The sequence below is a fragment of the Bemisia tabaci genome, chromosome 9, assembly GCF_918797505.1.
Source record: "Bemisia tabaci chromosome 9, PGI_BMITA_v3".
NCBI classification, from domain to species: domain Eukaryota; kingdom Metazoa; phylum Arthropoda; class Insecta; order Hemiptera; family Aleyrodidae; genus Bemisia; species Bemisia tabaci.
This window is the reverse complement of record NC_092801.1, coordinates 13433113-13444691: the sequence shown is the minus strand read 5'-3', so window position 1 is coordinate 13444691 and position 11579 is coordinate 13433113. Positions and strand designations below refer to the sequence as shown.

Here is an 11579-nt window from a genome sequence, read left to right as displayed (position 1 = left end):
TTTTCAGTTAGACTATCACCTTTTTTTGTCTACAGCAGATCTGTTGTAATTTACTTTGACCGATAATAGCACAAAAAACGCTGCTATGTTGTACATGACTGCGCCAAGAGTCAACCATGAGTCATCTGGTAAATAAAATAAATGATAAGGTTAAAAATTGTCAAGAAATTACGCGGCTCAATAAGCGAGTATTAACAACCGGTAGAGCATTGAACCGGCTGCCTTGATTATGATACTTTATAAGATGCCAAATGCTGTTATTAGTTCTTAATTTTCAATTTTTTAAAAGATTTTTCTGAACTGAACTGCTTACACATTAGGCAGGAGAAATATCCCTGACTTTTGGAGGTTTTCCCTGACTGAGGTGATCAAAATTTCTTCACTTTTTGCATCAAAATTACCACAGGTAGAACTGAAATAAAAAAATGATGGCCTTAATTTCACTGCAAATGATAAAAATATGCTTAGTTTTTTTCTTCAGGCATTAGTGGTTCCATCAACTAAAATTATAATCCTTTCTTACGAAAGATTATTCTTCAATTTATCATTCAAAATGTAATTCAGCGCATCGAACCTCGAATCAGGAAAATACTTAGTTTGATTATGCAGACAGCATGTGTTTTTTATATTTTTCAAGATTTTTCAAATTTCCAGTCTTTTTCATGAAACCTGCCTTGATGAAATTCCCTAACAATTCTTAATTATCTACACCTGTAGACACTCTGATATTTATATCATTGTTTCCTGGCCTAAAAAATCAAAGTTTGCCAAGATTTTAAACCAAATAAATACGGCACTTTGCATGTTGGTGCAACCACAACCAGACTTCAAAATGAATCACCTTAAGAAAAAACCTATTTATACTTGAAAACTGATCGGAAACTGTTTGAAGGTGTAGGTGTAAATCGAGCGAAAACTGGTGCTAATGTTTGGTCTCAAAATAGATAGCAAAGTTTGAACATCGTATAACCACACATAGGCAGGCCTCTTTTACAGATCAAAATGGAGATGTTGCATGTGTGAGGAATTTGCAATTTAACTGTTGATTCTTATGCAAAAGTTTGCGAGAAACACGATGGTGCCACTGGTTATCTCTGAAATCAACTCCCAAGCCCAAAAAACGCTCTCAAGTTGAAGCCAAATTGGAGGGGATATCCCACGCTATCCTGAGAGTCCACGTCTACATCAAGACAAACTCTCCATGCAAAGATAGGGTGCAAATACATTAGCAGGGTTGCCGTGTTTTCAGTTTTGGAGTCTCCAAATAAAGTGGCAGCCCTGTCGATGTATTTGCTCCTTATCTTTGCATGGAGAGTTTGTCTTGATGTAGAGGTGGACTCTCAGGATAGCGTGGGATATTCCCTCCATTTTGGCCTCAATTTGAGAGCTATTTTTGAGCTTGGGAGATCATTTCAGAGAAAACCAGTGGCACCATCGTGTTTCTTGCAAACTTTTGCATAAGAATTAACAGTCAAATCGCAAATTCCTCACACATGCAACATCTCCATTATAAAGCAATTAAAAACAGGTTCCAAAGACGCTGATAACTTACCAATATTTGGACACAGATAGAGGAAAATGTAAACAATGGCAGTACACAAACTTGAGAGCCAAGTCATGAATCCAGCGATGACTCCGCCAGGGACAGGATATGCCATTTCAGATCCCAATTCGTAGAAAAGAGCTTGCGTAGACCACGATGTTGATACCCCCAGTAAGATCAACAACATAAGTTTGTCTGAAAACAGTGAGTCTCTGGGTAAAAACACAAAAAGGAAACTTCAACATTTGGATCTGTAACTTAATTTTCTAGGCTGGAAGAAGAGATCATTTTTAGAAGTCAACCAAAAACATGGATTCAGAAAGTGTGACAACTTATAAAAACTGACAATAGTTTCTTCAGTTGGAGGGCTACTTGCATGGATTTGTGCTAAAGAAGTCTCTTTACAATGGAATAGTGAAACTAGAAAAAAAAGGGACCTCTATTGGCGGCAGTTAAATTTTTCATTCTTAATGGATGCCTAATCATCGTTTCTCTGAATTTTTTTTATCTTTTTTTTCAATTTTTGGAGAATATCCTCTAAAAATTTTGATAACAAGAGTTTCTCAATTACACTACATGATGATCATAAACAAATTGACATCTTACATATGAAGAAGTGATATTATTTCTTATGCAATGGTAAAATTTTAAGACCTCAAAGATCAGTTTGCAAGATTTCAGATTTCCTACTTCAATGCCTATTTTAAAGAGTGAATTATCACTCGTATTGCAGGGCATATCATATAATTTTTCTTCACCCTCTCAAAAATATTTCCTGAAAATTTTCAACGGAACCGTTGAACTGAAGGTGAGTTTCGAACACTGTTAGACGAACAGTCCATTTCAAAACTAAGCCAAAAGAGCTGACGCGGCTTGTTATAACACTATAGTAGAGCAAAAAATAGAGCACTTATATACTAACCTTGATAGGCAGGGTCCCAAGTGAGAAAGAGCCATAAAATTCCGGCAAACGTTAGGGCGGAGGTGAGGAGGAAAGCAAGGATTGTGTGTTTGAGGTACCCCTGAAACATGTCTGAAAAGCGACTCACCGACAGACCCAAGGCAGACGCACTAACAATTGTCCACAGTCCTAATCGTGCAGCTGCAGTCTGAGGGTGAAAAGTACAAATTCAAAAATTAACTTTGTACCTCTCATCCAAAATTGACTGATGGACTCCATCTTTTGAGCACTTAAATTAATTAGAATAGGCACATCACAAACTCATGATTTTTGATTAATTTAAAGCTGAAATCACATACCTGGTGCACTTCGAAAAATCTCTAAATTTCTACGAAACTTTGAAGGCACCGAAAAACAAATTTCGAGATATAACATTGCTAAAAATCTGCAAAACAATTTCAGAGTGTTGAAATTAACGCTGCGCGCTGACAGTGTAATATCCTTGCAAGGTTGAATGAACAGCCAAAGCACCTAGAGTCACGTAGATTTTTAACATGCCAGATGATAATTCAGCAGTTTTCTTTTTGTATGCCGTTGGAGTTTCTTCTTTATTAGACTTGGAATTTTCTCCTGCATTGAAAAATTATGCATCATTTTCAAAACCATTTGATATTCCTATATCAGGTTTTTTGTATGTCTTAGTTCATATTAGTACCATTGCATTGGACAATAAAAATTCAAGTACATTCGTTTACATCAATGGGTAAGGTCGAAAAATGCGCATCTCTGAATGCAACATTGCAAATCTCTGCATAATTTATGTTTTCAAAGAACACAAACTAACAATTTTTCTTCATTTTTCGTGTAAATTTGTTTCACTTATTCAAAAATATTCGGACAACTTCATGGAGAGATTGGTTAGCTTGCCATTGTTTACCTGAGGGATTTCTCTATGGGAAAGAGTAATTGTCAAAAGAGAGACCCACGGAACCGTCATTCCAGTACTCAATCCGGCAGATATGCACAAAGCCCAAATGCTACGATTTCTGGAAAGTAAAGAGAAAAGCAACAATTAAACTGACATGCCGGATGGAAATTCATAACCTCTGCATGTAAAACTAACATGTGAAATGTCTCATAAAAACAAGTTGATTTTCTGCATAGAGCAGAAATAGATTGCTGGTTCATCAATGACATACCCTTGATTTAATGATCAAAAGGAATGAATGGAATTTGAATACATACCTGATTATACTTCGAAACGAATCTTTGAAACTGTATTTGCAAACTAATGAGATGCATGATGCTCTGCTGCAGGGATTGAATGGTTTTTCAGGGAAAAATAAAAGAGTTCCAATCAACAACAGTGCCTCAAATCCAAAACCTGCAGACAAGAACAAGTTTAAATGTAATCACTGTATTCTGGAGACAATTTTAGAGAGGAAATATGTAGAGAGGTGATCAAATTCATACCCTGTTTGAAATAACGACTTAATCTGAAGAAAGGCTGTTGCAAAATATATAATATTAATTACAACACATCTGAAACGTTTCAAGTCGTTACAATCTCATTTTCAATCGAAAAATGCAGGCAAAAATGAGTCATCATTCCTCAGTTTAATGTGACACCGAGACATCAGTTTTGACCTCACAATAACAGTGGATCGATGACTCATTTTTGCTTTCACTTCTCCAATGAAAAATGAGGTTGCAACTAGCTCAAACCTTTCTACTTTATTTGTAATTTATTTTTTTTATTTAGCAGCAGCCTTTCCCTGGATCAAGTAGTTATTTTACTGAGTTTTATGGCTGATTAAGTTGTTCTTCATGCTTTGCTTGGTGGGTCAGTCAAATTTTTGCTTCAAAGAATGAAACTGAAGACGTTTACGAAGAGTTAAATGACTTGAAATTTTTGTTCATGGCAAGAGAATTTCAGTTGGTATCATAAAAAAATCTGATTTAGGATAAACAAGATGTAACTAAGAGGAGACTTACAGAAACTTACAAATGAACATGTACTGTTTTATTTCTCGTCGAATAGCTGAGCGTAAATAATCGATGCAACCAGTCTCTGCAACATTTTCTTGCGGAAATGATTTCAAAAGATTGTTCAATTCTGGATTGGGCGGTTCAGTGTGGACTATGAGTGGACCTAGAGAATAGCTACCAGCTATTCCCAGTAAACTGAAAGCTGTTCCAATTCCTATAAAAAAATAAAAGATTTCATTCACCAAAAGTGGTAGTAGAATGATTATGCTTGTCCATAGGATAAAGGACTTAAGATTTAGGGGCGAATTTCTTGAGGAGAGCAGTTTTTGTCAACTGTAACAAAATATTGAAATCTAAGTTTTTGATGGATGGCACCTTTTGTTGGGTACGTTGTGCTTGTTTATGGGCAGATAGATGGTGGGAAATGGCATGATGCAGGAGATTAAAACTTTGAATAGCATTTTTTTTCCTAAATTTTTTGGACTGCCAACATTAAACTATCATAACTCAGGCTTGGTTTTGACATTTTTTAGGTGCATCTTCTCTAGGATTTTTCGAACTAACATTTCCTATGTTCCACTTAAATATCATTACCTTACGGCCAAAGTATCACGAGCGCCATATACAATTGGGTGGCCGGACATCTTGATATTATTTTGATATGTTCTTTATAACTTCTGAACATATTTTTGGGAAATTATAGAGATCAATTTTGATAAAGAAAGAAATACTAGGAAAAACTTCAAGGTGATCCTGTTCATTAGTTTCTCCTTATGTGATGCCACCTCAGAGTTTTGCCAAAATGAAATGGTTTTCAGATGCATTTACTTTAGGAATTAAACGTTTCCCATTAAAGAAAACCCACTGAAAAAAATCTGAGTTTCCACGTCTAGAAAATACACGCTTTAGTCAGCTATTAAAATCTTTTTGTACACTCAACATCATTGAAGAGTCGAATTTATACTGTTCTGGGTAAAAATATAAATATTTAGTTCTGAAAAATGTGACACGGACCCATGGCATATAACATGCAATTTAGAACAATGATCAAATTAGGCAGAAAATTTTATTAGCTAACCTGTTGCTGTGGTTCTTTCATTTGGAGGAAACCATAGAGATGATAGCATGACAATTGACGGTCCAAGCAGAATTCCAGCAACAGCATTAAGGACTGCACACACATGCAACAGCCTGAAAATTAGGAGAGACTTACGTAGCAAAACATTCTACAGGATGTAACAGGAAGTGTCATAAACAGGGTTGGCCTATGAAGAAGTTGCAATCTACTCAAGTATATTTTATAGGGATGGTATGACCCTTTTGTTTTCTAACACGTTGCAAAATATTAGGCTGTCATGGAGCACTGAAGATAATGAAGAATAGAGGAGAAAGATAGTGAAGATGTGGCTTGTTTCAAAAACTATAAATTTTGGAGGCTTTTTTCGTGATGAACAAAGGATGGACAGTTAGAGGATTGGGAAAGGAAAGGATAGAAAGGTACAGACCACACAAAAATATGAGAGGGCACTGGCAAACATCTCAAAGCAGCTCCTGCGCAGCTAAGTCCACTTGCAACCATGAAGGAAAAGCGCAAACCTGTAAATATCCATCATTTATATGAAACTGAGCAGCACTGAACATGCTACTGATGTTTATATGTCTTAATGTTGTAAGTTTTTATTTATTTTTTGTAATTGATGACTGGCAGGGGTCAATAATCTGCGAGATAGCGCGAAAACTTTGAAAGCCTGGAAACACTTGAAAAGCCATTAAAAAAACAAAAAAATCATTTTATTTCCGCAATTATGATTTTGTCCCCCCACCCCATTTCACAAAATCGTACAAGATTTTGTTTAAAAAACAATTAAATTGGAGTTATGGTGGCGAGCTTGGGTGGTAACTAGCGATTTGACTGAGGGGGGAAAAAATTTCATGACTTTTTCCTCGGAAGATGCTCAACTCTGATTTGACAATTCTTGGAGAGCTTGGAAGATTATCGACCCTTGATGGCTGAGTGTACTTAATAAGCAATGTACCCTATGCAGCTATCTACACAGATTCTAGATTTAAGTCATTCAATACCTTTTTTGTTGAGAAACCAGACTGCAGGAAAGATGAAGACAAGCACTGTCAAACTATTCCAGTTTGCGAGCAAGGTGATGACGTTTGGCTTCCACTCTGGAAACGCAAATAAAACTGAGTCTGCTATTGGACCCCATGTGTTATTGATGACAACCTGAAAAAATTTTAGTTGGAAAAATTGAGATTGATATAAACATTGCACTGAATGCAAAAATTTAGAAAACTTTGATACATCAGTTTAATTGTTGGTGAGTTTGCCTCCCATAAAAGAAAAATCTAGAAGCTGTGTTTACATACATACAATACATTAAAGCCACTTTCACAGTAGTCTCTGGCGCTCTGTGACACCTAGCCACCACTGTGACCTATTCTCTTACAGCCCTTTGCAGAGTTGGCACTATGGATTTCATTTAGAACCCCCTGTCGCCACCCTTACATTGGGCGTACCCTTCGTCTCATTCCAAGAGGAACCCTCTTGAGCATTCTCTAGGGCAGCCTACTTTCTGTCAGCCCATTAACATGACTATACCAGACATAAAAGTTGTGCTCCTCAGTGAAGAACTAGAGGCAACCGTTCCAAATTACCATACAGTTTGTCTTAAATTAAAATCAGAAAATCGATTGCAAGATTTGAAGAAATTTCAAGAACTAAGGGGTGCATGAACTTCCTTACGACGCGATCGGTCTAAAAATCTGCCAGTTGCATGAAATGTGGTAAACCCTACAAGGCAGAATAAACAAGGAAGCCCTCGTGAAAACGGAATAACATAGGAGCAAAAAGGGCACAGGGTTCAAAATACAGAATTTTAACGGTGAAAATTTTTTATTTATAAAAAAAAAGGTAAAAGGTTTTGATTTTTTTTTAAGTCTTCATGGGGAAGCAATCAATTATCAGTCTTGATTAAAAATGTAGAGAAGCTTGGAGCTTTTTGCAGAAAAATTTAAATAGATTCTAGTTACCTGCGAAAAAGATAAAAGGCAGTAGAACAAAATGACAAAAAATCTTAATGGACTAGCGTGAAAATCTTGATTGATTAAAAGTTCTTTGGAGCTTAAACTTGAAATAGACGAGCTATCATCATTTTCTCCCATTAGATCCTCTCCTGCTGTTAATTTAGAGCTCTTCCACTCCAATTCCATGATTGAGGAATCTGAAAAACATAAATTGTTTAGCGTTGACTTATCTGAGATAAAAATCACGGGAAAAAATGATAATTTTTTTTATTTCTTGAACAAAAAATTCTTTGGACATTTTGAATAACGAGTGATATTAGCCCAGTCTTAATTAAAAAATAAAAATAAAATAAGAGCTTTTAGAAACACTGCAACTAAGATAGATTGGTAACATTGCATGAAAAAATCAGTAGTTTCACAGTACTTCTCCAGATTTTTCCCCAAAATTTAAGTCCTCTCTCTATACGTGCTAAAATGCGAAATTTCAAAAGCCCGTGAATCGAGACAAAAATGATGTGCTTTTCATTGAACCAAGCGAAACTGAGATTTTCAGGTGGAAGCCATACTAACCTAAAAAAATAGTGACTTTCTCCTTCTCTATAAGAGAGAGTAGAAATTCAAAACTAGGTAAGTGCCAACAGGTGTTGCTATGATTGGGCAACAGTTTCTATGAGACCAAATTTAGAGGAAATTTCCTCATACAAAAATAAAGGGTCGACATTTAGGCTCTTTTACGCTGAGGAGCAACATGCATAATTTTGGCAATAGCCCGATACCAGGCCTTATCAGGTTTTGAATTCTCACTCTTCATGGCTGATTGGTTGTACTGTCTTAAAGCTCTTATAAGACACGCCTACAGAGAAAAATTCCAGAACCTCTTGCGGTATTTCCATACTTATTCAGTACTCCCAGGTTGCCTCTAAGATATCAATACTGTTTAGGGACTTTCCTAATTTTGTGGAGATACCCCGGATTCTCATTCTGATGACTCTTCTGAGATAAAAATGGTTTTTCTGCAATTTGTGCAAATATAATCAATGGTTCCTTACCAACTGCTTTATCTCTTCCTCTCTCGAACATGAGAAAGGAAGATGGAGTTGAATGATGTTCCATTGAGTCCCAGATTTGTTTGCAAATTCTTCTTGAGACAACACTTCAGGCCTCAATCTGCATTATTTTGCAGGTTTCTGGAAGCACAGGAACAAAGAATTTCATCCTTGTGACAGTTTCAGATCCTTATTGTAATCATGTTAGCAAACTAGGTCACATGAGACCAATTTCCACAGTTTCCACTGTATTTCCTAAAAAACAGAAGACAAGAGATAGAGCAAAGCTGCCATTAAAGATAAAAACCGATTGCATCCTTTTCAAATTTGACATTTCATTCCAACTGCTATCTCCCAATAATGATGTGATACAAACAAAATAAGGCACCTTCATCTGCTGCATTTTCTAAATACTATATCATTCCATAGGAATTGCCACTACTGAAATTTGTCATAGCAAAAATAATCAGAATGTGAAGAAAAAGACCCAGTGTGAAGGTAGGGAGAAAGGTAGTATCCAACAGGTAGTTCTTGGTGCGTGCGCAGGCACTGCAATTGATTGGTGATCTACAATGTGTGATTGATTCATTGTACCATAGCACTTTAACTGTGAGCTAGGGATGGTCAAAAATGTAGATAATGGAATATTCGATATTCGAATTATCAGCACCGAGATAATCGCATCACATTCGAATATTCGCCTCCGAAGTATTCGAAATCGCAAATTCGATATTCGAAGAATCGCATTCGAATTCGAAAACCGTCCATCCCTACCATCAATTTCGTTATTAATTAAAACTCCTCCACAACTTCACACAGGAATGACCAACCGTCTTAGTTAAAAGGGTCATTTATCTCTCACGGTTCATAATAAGTCATAAATCGAAAATATTTGAATATTCGCTTCCGAAGTATTCGCAATCGCAAGATTCGAATTCTCAAATAGTCGCAATAAACACATTCGAAAAGTTTTGAATATTCGAATAAACACATTCGAATAAACACATTTGTCCATCCCTACTGTGAGCTTCCAGCATCGCATCCTCAAAAGCAGGATAATTGACAGGCAGAAGAGGGGATCCCCTGGATGATCGACAATTGCTAAATTATCCGACATGATAGAGGCCACACTGGTGATTTATCGCATAGGTAAGCGCTCAATGGAGGTGTGGAACTATGGAACTTCGGGCATGTCAAGAGGAAAAGATATCACTTGAGGAACATTAAAGCTCGTTCTTCTTATGTTGAGACAAACGTCAATCTCAGATCAGCTCTGAATTCACACCACTCAACAGGTTCGTACATGTAGTCAGGTGGAACCACTGGTGAATGGTGACATAAAAAAACTTTGACGTTTGTCTCAACATACGATGTACGAGCTCTGTGTGCAACCTAACGTTGCACAAAAATTTTCAGTCCTAGAAAATGGACTGGACTAAACCTGAATAAGCAGTCACATACTATTCAAATTGCTGAAGACAAAAATCAAACTGACGGGAGAAAAACTTGTGCAGCAGAGAGGACAAAAGGAATTTATTATCTCACGACAAGCACTTGGAGATTTACCTGATGAAGGTTAGGCATTATAGTCATCAAACATGATTAATTCAATTCGATATTCGATCCGGAGATCAGAAATTAGAGCGATTACTTGTGGCCTTGGATGAATGATAAACCTTTAGGAGATACAATATCGGAAAAAGAAAGAAAATGCATTTGATTTCTTACCTTCGGCTTCGGCATGCTGGAAAAAGTATCGCTGAAAGCATGCGGTTAACCTCACTTTTCCATTCTGTTATCTGTTATCGTTCTCGCAGTTGTAACAACGTGACAATCTCAGCCGAAGAGGCTGTTGATTTTTCTTTAAAATTTACAAGTAGAAAAGCCTAAATGTGAGCACACAAATGACATTAAAAAGATTCACTCTTTCATAAAATTTCTAATTTTTAGGAAGAACCCCACTGACAGGGTTTCAATGGTTGTCAATAACTTTTTAGAATTTGACATTTCAGTATATTTTTTTAATGGTTGTTACCCTTATTATATTTCGCGGGAAATTTTTTGGCGGAAAATTTTAAAAAAATTGCGCTCGTTAGGAAAACTTGCTCATCATCAGTTGAATTGCATTTTGCAAAATAATGAGCATTTCAATGTCGCTAAGATGGTGCAAATTTTTTTACCTTGCAAAAAAAAACTGATCATCTAAACAGGTTTTATCTTTACTCCTATCAAACTATAAATTCAAGACGAAAATTACCTTTGTAAATAATTTGTTGCGTGACTTCGGTAATTTTATAGCGAAGGATGTAGATGTAAGTTGCACGATCCTAGCAACGCTGGAATGCTCTTGGTTCCTTTTTGCAAAATGCTATCCAATTCATAAACATGTATGTGTATGTAACTTCATTTACATTATTGTGATTCCAAGTAAAAACACGTTTATACTGCTATAAAGTTGAAAAAGGGTCTTGTAACTTTATACTAATTGTTAGTTGGTTTTACAATGTAATGCAGGAATCAGCGATAATATCTGAATTTATTATCTTAAGAAGTGAATCCAGGGACCATAGAACTCGTCCCTGGTGAATCCTACAAGTATCCGATCCTCACCCAATTTTACTTTTACATTCACTTTATTCATATTTGGATTACATTTTGCAAAAGGTAACTACCATTTTTCGCTAATCCATAGAATCCTCTATCTGCATAGGGTAATAAATATTTCTAAAATGAACCAAAAGAAGTAGTTTGTAGTAATGTAGTCCAAATACCCTTAAAATGTACCTAATGTAAGTCCAGGGCCGGATTAAGGGGGTGGCCATATGGGCCGCGGCCCATGGCGGCAAATCTAGGAGGCGGCAAATTTTACAATTTTTTCTAAATGTAGGTATAAAAAAAAAAATTGATTTAGAAAAAAAAATTAAAAACGAGAAAAGGCTACAAAACCTTTCATTTCCTGAAAGTATAGTAATTTCTAATTTTGTCGTCTTTCGGTGATACAAGAGACAGCACCTTTAATTAATCGAGTTAAGAGAGAGACCAAACACGCAATTTGGCCAGGACT

The 11579-nt window shown here is 36.2% G+C and overlaps 1 protein-coding gene across 1 annotated transcript in view; it reads right to left on the bottom strand.

The window, feature by feature from the left end:
- LOC109038182 (solute carrier family 49 member 4 homolog) overlaps positions 1–10325 on the bottom strand; it is a 35823-nt gene extending 25498 nt beyond the window's left edge. The window contains exons 1-12 of the mRNA XM_019053155.2: positions 10244–10325; positions 8519–8770; positions 7476–7666; positions 6516–6669; positions 5939–6029; positions 5512–5624; positions 4450–4647; positions 3690–3828; positions 3382–3490; positions 2466–2652; positions 1553–1738; positions 20–125 (exon numbers count right to left, since the gene is read on the bottom strand). Of these exons, the coding sequence (XP_018908700.2) occupies positions 20–125; positions 1553–1738; positions 2466–2652; positions 3382–3490; positions 3690–3828; positions 4450–4647; positions 5512–5624; positions 5939–6029; positions 6516–6669; positions 7476–7666; positions 8519–8582 (1538 nt within the window). The 5' untranslated portion in view covers positions 8583–8770; positions 10244–10325. The remainder of the gene's footprint in view (positions 1–19; positions 126–1552; positions 1739–2465; positions 2653–3381; positions 3491–3689; positions 3829–4449; positions 4648–5511; positions 5625–5938; positions 6030–6515; positions 6670–7475; positions 7667–8518; positions 8771–10243) is intronic.
- Between the last annotated feature and the right edge of the window lie 1254 nt (positions 10326–11579).